The sequence below is a fragment of the Tetrahymena thermophila genome, assembly GCF_000189635.1.
Source record: "Tetrahymena thermophila SB210 genomic scaffold scf_8253891, whole genome shotgun sequence".
Classification (NCBI taxonomy): domain Eukaryota; phylum Ciliophora; class Oligohymenophorea; order Hymenostomatida; family Tetrahymenidae; genus Tetrahymena; species Tetrahymena thermophila.
In genome coordinates, this window is record NW_002475961.1 from 314022 (window position 1) to 330000 (window position 15979).

Below are 15979 nucleotides of genomic sequence, written 5' to 3' on the forward strand. Positions count from 1 at the left end.
AATTACACGCCTTTCCCTTTTTGATTTTTGCGTATAGAAATTTTAAAAGATATTTATTTGATTTTATATCCTTCACACATTTATCAAGAAAGTTAAGCAACAAATTTCTGAATATGCTTCCAAAAATAAATATCAAAATTAAATTTGATAGAACTAAATATAAAATCTGCAAATAGTTGCTTTCCAAAGACTAAAATTTTGGTATTCATTAAATTAATTAAGAAAATTCATTCATTTATAAAGAAAATATATATAAAATTTGATAATAAATACTTAAAAAAGAAAATGTTTATTTTTAATCTAGTTTAATTTAAATAAACGATCAATATATCAAATTAATAACTTGATAACACCTAAATCTATTTAATTTTTATGGAATATGAAACCATTATTTTTTTCTTATTTTAAAATCTACTTCAATAAAATCTATCACAATTATGAAAACTTATTTTTACTTATAGTTTATTTAACCATTTTTAAAGTATTCAAAGTGATGCAAAAATTGTCCTTATTCATTCTCTACCACTATATTATCACTATGAAGCAATCTAAGATAATAATATCTTTATAAATTTAGAACAATATTTAAATTTCTAAGAATTATCTAATCAAGTGATGAGTAAAATCGGTACAGTGTAAAGAATGATGTGATTATTAATATATCACTTATAAACAATAAATTGCGTAATTTTTATCTGAAAAGTTAACCAACATGCGAAGATAATACGACACATATTTTTTGAAAACAAATTGCATTCAAAAAAAAAAAAAATTTATGATTATTTGGAATAGATGATAATAATTGACTAGTACTTTCATTGCTTTCTTGATAAAAAAGTAAAATTCCCAATTAAGCCAGCTTCTCTCTTTATAAGCTTAATTTCTAAAATAATATTAAGCTATAAATAGTTAAAAAAAAAAAAAATAGCAATCAAAGTTTTCTTAAAAAGAAAAAACTTCAAAGCAAATACATACATACAAAGATAATAGGGTAACTATCATTTAAATGATTAAAGCATCTAAATTCTCTCTCTAAGCTGGTCTTTTTGATGACTTAGGTGGTAAGTTTTCTGCTCCTGCCCAACAAAACGGTAAGGAGTAACTCAATTTCTTAAAGGGTGACCCCACATATTATGGTAATGTTGATGTGAAAATGCCTCAAGCTGGCTATGATATAGTTAAGAAATCTATTTTAAACCCAAAGAACCATTCTTACGCTGCCTCAAACGGTTCTATAGCTGCCCGTAATGCAATTGCAAAGCATTTCGGAGGATCTAATATGACTATCACTGGCAACGATGTGATTTTAACTCACGGTGCTAATATGGGACTTTTTATTTCTTTAATGTCTATTACTAACTCAGGCGATAATATACTTGTACCTGAACCAGGTTATCCCTTCTTCCATAAAAATGGACCTGTAATTAATTGATTATTTTATTTAATAAGATTTAGCTTTTACAAACTTCTTTTGGCTTGATGATAATTTAACTATACTTTTTTTGGTTACCAAATGTAGCCTTTAAAGAATACATATATAATGCATCAATTAATTTAAAAAAATAAATAGCTTCAATCAATAATACAAATTTGGCTATATTTTTTAAGCGCAATTTTAAAATTTAGGTGATCTAAAATTTTTCTTTAGTAAAATTTGAATAGAATTTATGATTAAAATTTTAGAAATAATAATAGAAATTCAGCACAAAAATTTCTATAAAATCGAAACCAACTTAAAATATAAAAAAAGAGCAAAAGTTTCGTCATAAATATACAAAAAAATTTTTTTGATTGCAATTAATCAAAAACTGGAAAACACAAAAGAATATTTTAACTAAATTTATTTATTAATAATTAATTATAGAGTGTTGGAGTTGAAGCAAGATCATACAAATTAAATCCTGAAAAGGGGTACTAAATTGATTTAGAACACTTGGCTACATTAGTAGATGAAAAGACTCGCTTTTTGTGGGTAGTTAATCCTTCTAACCCATTCGGTTCTATCTTTCCTAAAGAACACATTGAAGAAATATTTGCCTTCTGCCGCAAGCATAAGTTATTTATCATCAGTGATGAAGTTTATTGGAATGAATCTTTCAGTGACTATGAATTCATCTCATTAGGTCATGCTACCACTGATGTTCCTGTTATCGTAATTGGAGGTATGGAAAAAACTTTCCTTGTTCCTGGCTGGGGTATTTCTTGGATGATTTTCTTTGATTAGAATTAAAAATTAAAAGAAGTTAAAGGTGCCTGCTTAACAACTTGTTAATTGTGTCTCCATCCTTGCTCTTTCTTAATGTCAGCTCTCCCTGAATTGTTAGACACATTGACTGCTGATTTCACAAAGAACTTTATGAAGACTTTCGAAGAAAATTACAATTATCTTTATGAAGAATTTTCTAACATTAAAGGTATCAAGCCCATTCCTGCTCAAGGAACCTTCTATATTTCTGTCTTAGTTGATCTTCAATAATTTAAGAACTTTAAGAGTGATATTGATTTCCTACAAGCTCTTAATGAAGAAGAAAATATTTAAATATTACCTCTTAGTGTTTTCAAAGGAGACACTTAAGGATTCAGAATGATGTCCTGTGCTACCAAGAAAATATATGAAAGCTTCATTCCTCGTCTGGTAGAATTCTGTGAACGTCACAGTAAATCTAATTGAGATAGTTTATTAAGCAAGCTCATACTTAAAATAATTAATAAATTCCATTTTCAAGAGTCCTATCTTAAGTGATGAAGCTTTGATTAAATACTTTTAATAAATTTAATCAAATAATTTATCACTGCAAATAAAAATAAACAAATAACCAATCAATCAATAATTCATTCAATAAATAAATAAATAAAATACTGAATAACTAAATTTGTATTTATAATAATCTCATCAATCAACAAAAAAAAAACGATTAATCCAAATTTTAATAATTTAATAAACAAAAATAAATTATAACAAATATATTGTATATCTTTTATATGCTCATCTATAATTATTTTCTTTTCTATTTCTATTTGATTATAATTCATTTGATAATTTACATTTAATTGACAAATTAATTAAAAAATAAATAAATAAATATTTGTTTTCTTACTTAATTAATTGCTTTATTGATAAAAACTATTTTAAAGTTTAATACGAAACAATTAAAATTATTAATGTAATTAAAATATAATAATTTATGAATAGATTTTAATAATTGTTATTTAACTCAATTAGTAATATATATAGAAGGATCATTATTATCATTACTATTTACTTTCTTCTTTACTGTCAATGTTATTAGTTAAATTATTTTCTTTAGCCAAAGAATTATTGTTTACTAGTTTTTAAATGTTTGGCTAGCCAGATGTATTCTTTGATCCACTATTTGGGTTTTCCATTTTTATGATGTCAAAGAATTCTGTGACTTTACTTGATTTTTTTGCTTATCTATTTATTTTATCATTTTAAAATAAATTTATTCGAAATCAATCAATTAAAAAATAATAAATTTAAATATTATTTATTTATTTATTTAAATTAAAATTACTCTAGCAACTTAACAACTGTGATTCTGACATCTGTGCTAAATTGCTTTTCTGCAAACTCTGAAATATCTTGTGCTGAAATTTCTTGTGATATACTAAATATTTTGTATGTAGCACTTATGCAGCAATATATCATAAATTCTATGTCTACTAAAGCCAAGCTATCTAACTCATTGAAATCAAACAGATCGAACAAGACTAATCATAAAAAAATTAACAAAAGTTCTAAAATTTTTAAAGTAATTACATCTTATTTTATCTTCAAATTTTGTATCTGAAAATAGAGTGATTCCACTAAATAATTCTAATGAATCAATCAAACCATTGTTATCGGTATCCCAAATAACAAAAGCGCTTTCACTTGCACCAAATATATGTTCAAATTCACTTAAATCCATACTAAAATTATCACAAATACTCTTGAAGGAAGCATGAAAATCTCTAACCCTGCTCAAAGGTACTTTAAAATAATGTTAAATAAATAATAGTTCATTTTTTATTTAAATTAAAACAAAATTTCTTTGATAAAACTATCCATCTAATTGATAAAATTTGTAAATTTAAATACCATTTAGAAGAGAACTTGTATTTTTTCTATACGCATTATCCTTAATAACGTTAACTTAATTCCCCATATTTAATTTTTTTCAAAGTAGACTTTTTATTTATTTATTTACTTTCTTTAATATATAGATAGTCTGTCTTGAATTTAAATATTTTTTAATAATTTAAAATAATAAACAATTTGATTAATTTTTCAAATAGATATTAAGATAAAAAAGATAGGATTTTAATAGTTTGTTTTATAAATCATTTTGTTAATTTATTTAAATCTAATTTTGCAAAATAATAATTATTATTATTTGAAAATATTCTTTAAATATTTTAACATTTACTTCTTTTTAAATATAAAATATTCTATTTTAAATAAACTATTGATTATAAAATTAAATTATAAATTGATTAAAAAAATTTAAACGTTTTTATAATATTCATTTATTAGTTGATAATTAAAGATAAACATTTAATTTATAATTAATTTGTAGATAATCAGGAATAAAATATTAATCATCAAAAAATTAAGAAATTAAAATAATCAGAATCTGATATAAGATATTCAAAATAAAAGATAAGTTTAAATATGGTATATTTTCAAGCAGAAGAAAAGTTACCTCCGTAAAGTTAAGTTAAAGTATAAAAGGAAAATACATCTTAAAACAGTGAGAAGTAATTAAATTAAGATACGAAAAAAACTAGAAGATAAAAATTAATTGGATATACAAAATGGCAGAGAAGATTTAGAGAAAAAGATTAATTTAAAGAAGAGTATGATATACCTGATGGAGATATATTAAATGGAAGAGAACTTTATGTTAAAAGTTGTTGTGCTACTTGTCATAGTGTTGATGATGAATATAATAATGCCTTACCATTAGAAGTATTATATAGATTTAAAGGAATGTTTGTTAAATCTAAATACGCCTAGTGCAGTTATCATTGGAACAGGAATAGGCTATATTCTATTCTTTGGGACCCAAATCAATATTTTTAGACAGATTTTTACCTAGATCCAATTGAAGATTCTAAAGAAAGAGCTGATATAGCTGAATATTTAGTTCATTTAAAATACAGTACACATCCACCTCAATTTTGGCATGACAGATGAGAAAACCATATTATTCTTTATAAAAGCTTACTATTTGACTAATAAATTTTTATATGCTTGCATAATATTTATAATTAAAAAAGGAATTTTTAATCTAAATAAAAATTAATTTTACTTTAAAATATTTTCTCCAATTAGAGATATATAAAATTTAATTATTTTTTAAAAGAGTTTATTTTTAATGATAAAAATTTGCATCCAATCATAAGTTATTCTAATTAATATTTAAATGCAAAAGATTTCAATTTTAATTGAATTTAAAATTTATTAAAAATTGTTTGATATTTATTTACTTAACTTAATGACCATTTTTACTTTAAAAAGTAGATAAGATTTTATTTAATTAGGCAATTAAAAATCAGAAAATATTAATAATTTTTTAATTTAATCATTATACGAATCATCAAAAATAGATTTATATATTTTCATCCTTTCTAATATTAATATGTAAGTTAACTAAATTTCTCAATCTTATCTATTAAAAAATATATTACAGCGAATGTTTAAAGTTATAATTCTATTTGATTTTAATATATTTTTATTAAAATAAAATTAAAAAACTGTTATTAAAGTAATTTAATTTTAATAAATTCAATCACTAATTTTAATTTTTAGGATTAAATTGAATTGAATAAGGTCCATATGAATCCAAAATGGTATGGTGTGTCTTAATACATGAACCTTTTAGGTATGCTATATGTAGTCATGAATTAGGTTTACACCATTCAAAGTTTAAAAGTAAATTTTGGTTTTAATAAATGTGATAAAAGACATTTTTGAATAATTTTGAGTGTTATTAGTTGAAATAATTTGAGATTATATTGAAAATAAAAGAATATCATGTATTTATTGTATTTAATATTTATAATTTGCGATTATATTTATTTTTTTTTGATTAATTCATTTATACTAACTAATAATTACTCATTAAAAAAAATTATGAGTATAAATTAAATAAAACATTCATATTAATATCAGAAACAAAAATGTATTACTTTTTATGTTTAAAAATAAAGAAAATTTAATATTAATATGTTTATGATTAAAAAGAATAAAGTTTTTAAAAATCTTTAAAATTTTATATTATATGATTCTTTATTTTTACAAATGAGCTATCAAATATTATAAATAGATTTTGCTAAATTTAAATATTTTTTATAAATTAAATTTCAAATTTATATCATAAATAAAATAATTTGAATGTTTTAATCGCTAAAATAAACAATTAAAATATTGAAAATAAATAAGATTAAAATGAAACTATTTTAAATATAATCATAAAAAATAATACTTTTATAATGTATATCATTAAAAATAAATTAATTAAATATTTACTGTTTGTTTAAAATTAATTTACAATAATTTAATATAATATTGTTCAGATCATAATTTATAAAATATATTAAATATAAGGCTCTATTTTATCTACTAAAGGAATATTAGGAGATTCTTATAGTAAATATCAAATTCAACTTAGAGTATTGTATTATCTTAATAAAGATTGGGCTATTTGGTAATTACCTAAATTTTTATGAAGCAAAATTAAGTTATAAATTGCCTTTTAAAGTATTTTTTCGTCTGTTTCTTTAGATTTTGGGTTTAATGTGTAGCTTCCTTTCAAATTTTTACTTGAAAAAAGTTAAATACAATTTTCGAAGTTTTCAATAGCTTTTTCATTCATGCTAAGATGAATGAAGAATCTACCTAAATTATAATATATTTCCATTTATCTAGTCAATCCTCTAGTTTATTAGTAGGCTTACATGTAATGAACAGCTTTAGCAGCCATTTGCTCTTTTTCATAAGTTGTTCTTGCTGTTGTTAGTTAAGCATAGCATACACTTAAAGATAAATTACATAATGAATTTGCTTTATCATTTTTAAGTATTGTATGAAGAACATCAGTTGCTAAATCAAAGTTTCCTGTTTCTAAAAAACCACATGCAACAATTGGTAAAAATTTAGGTGAATCATCAGATTTTTTAACCATTCTTGATAAAAATGTTTTGTAGATATTGACATTAGATATATGTCTCATTATAATACATAAAATAACTTAAAGATACAGTCTATCTGAATTTCTGTTAATTAATAACTTTATGTATGTAAAAGCTTTATCATAGTTCTATTTATATTCATAAATAAAATTAAACTTAAAACAATGACAAAATATTAAATTAAAAAATAAATAAAAATGAACCTCTAATTTAAGAGTTGCTAGAAGCCCATATTTTGCAACAGTTTCTTGATAGCCAAAGAATCTTATATCTTTCCATACATGCAACTTATGTGCCAATGAACAAATTTTGGATATTTTTACATAGCAATCATACTTCACTAACACTTTAAGCATTTTAATTAAATATTAAATATATTCTTCATGACCAACTTTTAAAGAAAGAACTTCAACATTCTATAAATATTTTGCTGTCAGTTCTTCTGATTTTTTGAATTTTTTTTTCATTAATATTTCTTGTTCCTCCATTTGTCTTTTCTTTTTAATAAGAAGTGTTTAATTTGGATTATCAAATGTCTTTAGGTTATTAGGAGTTGTTAGTCTTCTCTGGAACCCTTTTTTTTAGCTTTCTATCAAAATACGATTGAGTACAGATTTTTTTAAATTCTATTAATTTATTAATATAATGATTAAATGTATTGATTTTTTTTAAATTTACATTATATTCCTTTTCAAGCTAAAGGGATTATTTTAAGGTCTAGAACTATTTATCAAGTTTATGCTTCGAAATCTCCTTCGTTGTATCTAAAATTATTTATCCTTTTTTATACTCAAGATACATGTTCTTGACTGAGTAGTGTTAAGCTAATTCATTCTTTTTGGCTTAAGTTTATTCAAAGAAATCTTTTTGTTAATACTTATTTATTTAGAAGATTTCATCATCTTTCTCATCATCCATTTAATTTTTTATTTTTTTTTCTACCCTGCTATTAAGTTTTTTCTTTTTCATAGGCTTAATTTCATTTTATTCTCTCATTTAATCATATTATCCTGAAATTTTAGAAGCTTATTTTTTCTAACTAACTCTTTTATGCTACTCTTCTTCATAATTAAAATCGCTATCATCATCACCTGCATCTTGATCTTCATTGTCATCATTATCTACACCTATTTCTTTCTTAGTCTAAATATAATTTTAATTAATTAATTAATTATTTTATTTAATTTGCATGTCTTACTTTCTTTTGATCTGATTTATCTAAATAAAATCTATCAAAAATATTTTTTTTGTCAACTTTAATTCGGTCTTAATAGTTTTCATCATCTTCATCATCATCATCGTTTTAATAGATGTACTCATCTTCATCATTATTTTCATCTTAATATGATGCAGTGTAGCTATATCTGTCAATGTCCTCTTCTTTAATATCTAAATTGATTTCGTCCGATTGTTTCCTAGTTTCGAAGTCGTTCTCTTCAATGTCATCCCTCTTTAGAAATATTTAGTTATATTTTTATTTTTAAATTTGAATAATTTACTAGTAAATTTTCAAGAATTTTTAAGGAATCCTAGTTACGTCCAAGACTCTAATATACTGAAGACAACTCGGTTCTTAAATCAATTGAATCTGGAAATTTTTAAATTATTTCTTCGATTTCTTTGATTGATTCTTCATTTTCGTGAAGTTTAAGTAATAATGTTCCATATTTTTCCCAAACTTATTGATAATTCATCTACAAAAATGGCAGTGATATTAATCTTTTGTAAATTTAGAGAGCTTTTTCTTCTTCCTTTGAAGATTCATACATTTCTGCAAGTTCTTCCATGATAGAGACAAAGTCATCATTTTCTTCCATTTCTCTTCTTAAAATTAAATTAAATCCTAATTCACACTATTTTTATTAGAAAGTTAAAATTGTCAACTCTAATATAAATTATATTTACTTCCTCCTTATTTTATAGTTTTGCATGTGAAACAGCATAAAATATTAAAATTGCTAAAGGAAGTTCATCTAAAATGGTTTCTCTAACGTTTTTATCTTTCATCTCACAGTATTCCTCTAAAAATTCGCACAATTCTTTATATTATTATTTCTTAAAAAATCTATTTAGAAAAAATAAGCAAGCATTAAAACTAAGCTAAAATATACTTTGTTAAATATTTCACATATCATGTGGATAATATTATAATTCTTATTCATGTCGTTTGGTTTAATCATTGTTTTAAGAAGCTTTATACTTTCATCACTCTTATCAAGTTTCAAATAGAGCTGTTAGAATATAATAAAACTTTATATTTTTCAAAATTATTAAAAATATAAATAGCTTTAAATTCTTTTTAAAATTATTTTAATCAAATTTAATACAACTCTTTACTTTTGCACAATTTTTTATAGCATCAAAATTCTTTTCGTCCATTTTAATAACTCTTTCAAAGCATTTGATTGCTTTTTTAAGTTCACCTGTTTGTTCGTAGCACTTAGCTCTCTCACACCAAAGAGATGTATTTAATGTGTCGCTTTTAAGAACTCTCCCAAAGCAATAGCCAGCACTATCATAACATTTTGCCTTTTTATATAACTAAGCGATACCCTCCCATTTTTTCGCATTTGCATTACTCTAATAAGCAGCCAAGAATTAATATTCAGCAGCTTCTTTCATCATACCTTATTCTTCAAAAATGTTTCCAAGCAAATCATAAGAATCTGTAAAACTAGGGTATTGTCTAATAATTTCTTTTGCTATTTCTATGGCCTAGAAATTTATACATGATGTTTAAAATATTATAAATTAAGTAAATAAAATGAAAAATTCTAAATTTAGGGTTTAAATTTTGATGATGCTTTATTTATTCATCTTGTTGATAAATGTAAAACACTTATATTAAATTAGCTCATACTTCGTCTATTTGATTTTAAAAGACATATTTTGAATTAGCATCACTAATGAGTTATGAAATTTATTGAGGGATCTTTTATTGCCTTTAGCCTTTAAATTAGCTCTTTAAGTCTTTGTGACGCTTTTCTTCATCTGAGAAGTCGCTGTAGATAATTAAATATTTTAAAATGAATCACATATAATTTATTTGAATGAAAAGTAAATGGCTAAAGATAAATAACCTCATTAAATCGCTATCATGTTCCTCGTCATCATCATCTTAATATTCACGTTTGGTATTATTACTCATTGTAAAATTTAAAATATTGAAATAAATAAATAAATTGGTAGATTTTCTTGAAAGTTATTAATTGATTTATTGATAATAGACGATAATTGATATTTCTATTTGTGTTTAATATATTTTTATGTATATCTTTGTTTTTATTGTAGATAATATAGTATGTTTTAATTTACTAAGGATAGCATATAAATAAGTATTTAACTAAGTTTTATAAACAATCAATTAAGTTTTCAATAATTAATTTTTGTATCTGAACATTATTGATTTTAGTGGTAGCTTGCTATAAATTTAAAGTAGATTTATTAAACAAACAAAAAAAATTATAAACTTATTCTAGCAAATTTAAAGATGAGTCAAGATTAAAGTATGTCGTTATTAGAATAGTAAGCATATACATATTATTTATTTGTTTTAAGAATCAAATTATTTGATGATAGTTAACAAAATATTTGATAAAAAAGATTGAGAATAGCAGTAGAAAATAAAAAGAAAGCTTAAAAAATGAAAGAACAACTTAAGTAAGACCTTGAATAGAGATTATAAAATTTAACACAACTTAGTCTCACATATTGTTAGTAAAAAAATGAGATCCAACAGATTCAAATATAAATAAACGAAAATAAATCAAATTATGCGCAATATGAAAAGAGATTGTAGGATTATAAAAAATATTCTTCAATTTATAAAGACAACAATGCACTATTAGAAGAAAGAAAGCAGTGCCTTGAGCTTTATTAAACCAAGTCATATGAGATATTTCATGAGTGTGATGACAAATTGTAAATTTATTCTTTATTTGATAAAAACCTAGAATTTACATTTTAAGGTTTTTTATACATAAATAGATATTAACTAAGTTAAGTATAGTTAATATCAACAATAATAATATCTCTTTTTATAAATAACATCAAGCAAAAAGATTGACGTATTGGAAACAGTGATAAATTCCAAAAGAAGACTTTGTTGTTATTAACTTTGCACTATATTTTTTAACTCTAAATTTACATGTTTCCTCTTTTTAAATATGATATCAAGAGTATTTAGGCAGTATGAACAAATTTCAAGTAATTTTTAGCTTATTTTAAACTATTTTTTTTGTTTGCAAAAACATTCATTTTACTAAAATATTAATTAGCTTTTGAAGAAAATATAAATGCTGCTCTTGGTTATTATGGTTTATTAGTTTAATAGATATCTATAATATATGACATAAATCTCAAACATAAAATAATATATAAAGGTTGCAGAACATAAATTCAGAAAGACAATTAAGAGTAAATTTTTTATTCCTTTATTTATGCTATAAATTATTTTTTTTTTAAATTTATATAAGGTTACATAATCTCTACATATTAAAGAAAGAAGATTCAAGAAAATTATAAAATTCCTTAACTTTTTTGATAATAGATATTTTCTAAATATTTGATGTTATTAATTTAGATAAGCAATATAAGCAATGTTGTGATATATTAGTCTTATTAAATATCTTAAGTTAATTCTTATAATATGGTGAGATTTAATAAGAAGTTTGAGTTCTTTGTTTTAAATTAGTTTGTAAAATATAATTTTTTAAGCAATCTCATATAATTCTTCATAAATATTCAAAAATCTGAGCTTTTTTTTCTTAAATTCTTATTAAATTTAACATTTTTTACAAAAAAAATATTCCTTTTTTTGTAATCTTTATTTTACTATTGTTGACAAATATTCTTGACAAAACTGTTTATTAAATAATCTAATTTGTATAAAAAAAATTGCAGCATTTAAAATGAAGCATAAATTCCTTATTTTAGATTAAAAGAAAAAGAAAAATTTAGTAAAATTTCTTGACTTTTCTTTATCAAATAGGTTTATAAATAATTCTTTTAATTTTCTTGGTTATTATGAGGTATATGAATTTAAATTGATTACATTTTAATGATTTGTTGTTTTAATACATAAAATTACTGATTTTTTAGTTATTGCTATTCTGCACTGTTTTCAATTTAATTTTTGCTTATATCTTTTTACAAAATAATAGCTAATTTTGATTAATTTTTCTTAATTTATAAATAAACTCATTTGATAAGTTAACATTATTAAGCTAACTAAAAAGTTATGAGTAGAAATAGCGAGAGGAATATTTTTTTGATAATTACAACCTTTTTGATGCTCTATCTTGGAATTTAGTTTGATGTTTTATATATAGCTGAATTATTTATATCTGATTCTTTTCATGATTAGGTAAAATTTTAGTGGTATAATTTAAAAATTTAGGAGTTTGATTATAATTTAATGATAAAGCATTTATGGGCTGGAATTCTTTTAGGAATAACATTCAATACATTTTTTATCCTCACTTTATACACTTACTTCAAAGTAGCTTTTACATCACCAGGAAGACCTGTATTTGATAAAGTAGATATATTATTTTATATTTATGTGATAAAATAAAATATTAAGCTTTTAACTGATTGAATTAAATTTTGATAAATATTATTGTAGGAGCTGATTGAAGAGGTAAAGAGAAGAGAGATAGTATACTAATAAAATGTAAATGCAAATGTAAATCAAAGCGTTTTAAGTAGTTAGAAATAGGATGATATAGAAATTCCTGAATATGGAGTTCCACCTCCTCTGCCTAATTAAGGAAGACCGTATTCTAGTTAACAATATTAATTAGCTCCTGCTCCTTAAATATCAAGAGAAAATAATCTAGCAGTGTAAATAAATGAGGAACAATAAATCAACCAATAACTATATGAGTGAATAAAATTAATTTGTTTGAAGTTTAATAATTTATTTTAACAATAAAATAAGAGTAAACGAACTAGAGGATGTTCATACTTCTAACCCAAAAAGATGCTTATATTGCGAATCTTACAAAGTTCCTAGAATTCATCATTGCAGAATTTGTGGATAGTAAAATGCTTATAGACAAAATATTTAATTATAATTAATTTTTTTAAAGTTGAAATAATATGTTTAACTTAATGATAACAACAAATAGAACAATTTGATTTAATATTTTTATCTTAAAAGCTGTATTTTTAGGAGAGATCATCACTGTGTGTGGATAGGAAATTGTGTAGGCATAAAAAACCATAAGTTTTTTTTACTATTCTTAATATATGCTGCAATAGCCTTGTTTTAGATAGCTATTCCAACTTTAATTGATTTTCTTAAACTAGGAATTAATATCATGAATGTAAAATTGATTGTAAAATTTATTATTTTAAATATTTGATTTGTATATTTTAGTCAAAAGAGGATATAGTTTCTTTTATTTTACTCTCTACATCAATGGTAATAAGTGGAGCTTTTACAATATCACTGCTTGGTCTTTTCTTTTTTTAGCTTTTTATAACATGTAAAAACGAAACCACTTTAGAAATACAAAACTGCATATCTTCAAATGTAAATAAATTATCACTCCAAAAAATACCAATAATAAAAATTTATTGCTAATTTAAAGTAAAGAGTAAATTATTCTAGAGGAAGAAAATATTTCAATCTGGCAGAAATATTTGGGGAAAAATTTAGTTATCGATGGTTTTTACCAGTAAATCCAAATAATAATTCTACTTTCAAAATTTATTGTGAAGGTTATGAAGTGCAAATAGTTTGAAATAAATTTAAAATAATTTAAAAATATAAAAATTAATATCAATTATCTGTAAATAAATAAATAAATTAAAAAGTTAATCAATTAAAAAATAAATAGCTATTTATTGTATTTTTAAAATTTAAATATTATTAATAATTTACCTAAACATTTCTTTAAAATAACATATAAATTTAATTTTAAAAAACATTTTATTTCATGAATTTAGTTAAATTAGATTTTTTTATTTTGAATAAAAACTTAGAAATTCTTCAATTTTAAGAAAATTTTTTTTTTTATAAATATTTCTTTACTATTAATTAATTTTTGTCTTTTAAAGAAGCCTTAAAAAAATTAATTATTTTAACCAATTTTTTAAATTTTTATTTTTACTATGAAAAAATTTATATCATTTTATTAAATTGTTGTTTTAAATCATTCTTATTTCATAGATTGATTTATTAAAAAATATTTCTAAAACATAAAAAATAGTTTTACTAATTGATTTCACTTATTTATTTATGTTTAATTAATTGTTTTTATGTTGAAGCCTCTTCATTAGAAATTTTACAACAGCAAAGACTTAAATTTGCTTACTGTACCATTAAATTAGCTCTCAGACAATTACACATATTTATTAAAGAATTAATGAACTCCTTCAATAGTTAATTCATTGAAGAATTTTTAATCACGAACAATAAATGCTCCAGCTGTTTCTAAGAAAGCAGGCTTACATAAATGATGATAATCTTTAGTTTCATTTTCATATTATCTAGGAACAACATAAATTTTTTATCCTCTTTCAGAAATAAATATATTGTGAGGAATTTGTTCATCTAATAATATATTAGTGTATGCACCTACTGCAAAAGCTAGACTACTAAATATATCTGAAATATCTTAGCCTTCTGATCCAACTGGACTGAAAACCAATCCTTTAACTATATATCCAACTAACTCTTCTACTCTAACTCCTACTGAATACTATTAAATTATTTTGCATATATAAATAATGATGTGTTTTCTAAAAGGCTATTTACCATATTAATTTCTTCCTAATCGTTCTACAAAGTGGAGCACAAAACAAGTTTTTTGTTTGCTTTTTCAATTGGGAATATCTTTTCTTATGGGAAAAGCTCATCTGCATAAAGAATCTAAAAATGCAAGTGATTTACAGAAGAAAAAGCTCCTAAACTATTAAAACCTAATCTATTGATTTTATTTAATTAAAATAAAATATTTAAACATTTGTATTTTTGATTTTAATGAATATGTAATTCTTAATAATTTATTTATTTATACTTTACTTTTACTTTATTTAAAAACATTTCTACAAAAACTATGGGTTTATTATTCAAACATATAATTAATATATACAATTTAACTAAATTTACCTCATATGTGGTGAATTGCTTAGTTTGAAAGTTGTTAAAACAAGAGAGAGAATGTCTTATCCTATAACTTATGGCAAACATTCTTCTGGGTAAACAGTAATGAGACTGTGGTTTTTGGCTATTGGGGATACGTTGGCTATAATTGGATGATTTATAAATTCATTTAGAGATTTATCACAGTTATTTTCAAATTCATCCAGATTTTTTTCATCTAATTGCTTATTTTATTCTTTGGTGAATATGATCTCATCATCCAAATTAACATAAAACAATATTTCTTCCTATGGACAACTGTTAAAATTGAATTTGCTTTCATCAAAATTTTTATAAACTTTTACTAAAGAATAAGAAAAAGAATTTGAAATAGGTTTTAGTAAAAATTCAAATCAAGATCTGATTCTTGATTGATAATTAAAGACTAAACTTACTTTCATTTTATTCTTCTTCACTATCAAAGTTGAATTCAGGAGCTCTTTTATTTTAAATAAGTCCTTCATTAAAAATAGCTATGAAACCTCCTTAAAGACTTCTTATTTTGTTTTCTTCGTATTTACTCTTAGGTGCTCCTTTTCCCTTTATCTTATACCAACTATTCCATTCTGATGAAAGAATGTCATCAAAATTAACTGTATTATCTACCATTTATATATTCAAAATTTGATT

At 22.4% G+C, this 15979-nt stretch overlaps 8 protein-coding genes across 8 annotated transcripts; 5 read left to right on the forward strand and 3 right to left on the reverse strand. All coding sequences in view use genetic code 6, as the record gives it.

The window, feature by feature from the left end:
- Positions 1-1006: 1006 nt before the first annotated feature.
- On the forward strand, positions 1007-2671 carry TTHERM_00683360 (tyrosine/nicotianamine aminotransferase; the record flags this gene model as incomplete). Its single annotated transcript, XM_001027372.3, has 2 exons — positions 1007-1420; positions 1865-2671. The coding sequence occupies 2 exons, from the start codon at positions 1007-1009 to the stop codon at positions 2669-2671; spliced, it is 1221 nt and encodes a 406-aa protein (XP_001027372.1).
- A 578-nt stretch (positions 2672-3249) lies between these two features.
- On the reverse strand, positions 3250-4169 carry TTHERM_00683370 (EF hand protein, putative; the record flags this gene model as incomplete). The annotated part of the gene is made up of 4 exons (XM_001027373.3): positions 3250-3436; positions 3537-3732; positions 3782-3994; positions 4103-4169. 4 exons carry the CDS (start codon positions 4167-4169, stop codon positions 3250-3252), a joined length of 663 nt encoding a protein of 220 aa, XP_001027373.1.
- A 506-nt stretch (positions 4170-4675) lies between these two features.
- TTHERM_00683380 (cytochrome protein C) lies at positions 4676-5200 on the forward strand (the record flags this gene model as incomplete). The annotated part of the gene is made up of 1 exon (XM_001027374.1): positions 4676-5200. The coding sequence occupies one exon, from the start codon at positions 4676-4678 to the stop codon at positions 5198-5200; it is 525 nt and encodes a 174-aa protein (XP_001027374.1).
- A 1468-nt stretch (positions 5201-6668) lies between these two features.
- On the reverse strand, positions 6669-10345 carry TTHERM_00683400 (tetratricopeptide repeat protein; the record flags this gene model as incomplete). Its single annotated transcript, XM_001027376.2, has 10 exons — positions 6669-7325; positions 7401-7823; positions 7876-8340; positions 8396-8647; positions 8697-9050; positions 9103-9252; positions 9309-9428; positions 9535-9912; positions 10058-10199; positions 10278-10345. The coding sequence occupies 10 exons, from the start codon at positions 10343-10345 to the stop codon at positions 6669-6671; spliced, it is 3009 nt and encodes a 1002-aa protein (XP_001027376.2).
- A 342-nt stretch (positions 10346-10687) lies between these two features.
- Positions 10688-11740, forward strand: TTHERM_000683401 (transmembrane protein, putative; the record flags this gene model as incomplete). Its single annotated transcript, XM_012800907.1, has 4 exons — positions 10688-10722; positions 10801-11118; positions 11252-11403; positions 11475-11740. 4 exons carry the CDS (start codon positions 10688-10690, stop codon positions 11738-11740), a joined length of 771 nt encoding a protein of 256 aa, XP_012656361.1.
- A 1129-nt stretch (positions 11741-12869) lies between these two features.
- On the forward strand, positions 12870-13524 carry TTHERM_000683402 (hypothetical protein; the record flags this gene model as incomplete). Its single annotated transcript, XM_012800908.1, has 3 exons — positions 12870-13083; positions 13139-13240; positions 13361-13524. The coding sequence occupies 3 exons, from the start codon at positions 12870-12872 to the stop codon at positions 13522-13524; spliced, it is 480 nt and encodes a 159-aa protein (XP_012656362.1).
- Positions 13525-13577: 53 nt separating this feature from the next.
- TTHERM_000683403 (glycoside hydrolase family 1 protein) lies at positions 13578-14145 on the forward strand. Its single transcript, XM_012800909.1, has 2 exons — positions 13578-13735; positions 13794-14145. The coding sequence occupies exons 1-2, from the start codon at positions 13622-13624 to the stop codon at positions 13944-13946; spliced, it is 267 nt and encodes an 88-aa protein (XP_012656363.1). The 5' UTR covers positions 13578-13621; the 3' UTR covers positions 13947-14145.
- A 332-nt stretch (positions 14146-14477) lies between these two features.
- Positions 14478-15958, reverse strand: TTHERM_000683404 (GDP-L-galactose phosphorylase, putative; the record flags this gene model as incomplete). Its single annotated transcript, XM_012800910.1, has 4 exons — positions 14478-14906; positions 14963-15131; positions 15317-15653; positions 15745-15958. The coding sequence occupies 4 exons, from the start codon at positions 15956-15958 to the stop codon at positions 14478-14480; spliced, it is 1149 nt and encodes a 382-aa protein (XP_012656364.1).
- Positions 15959-15979: the final 21 nt, after the last annotated feature.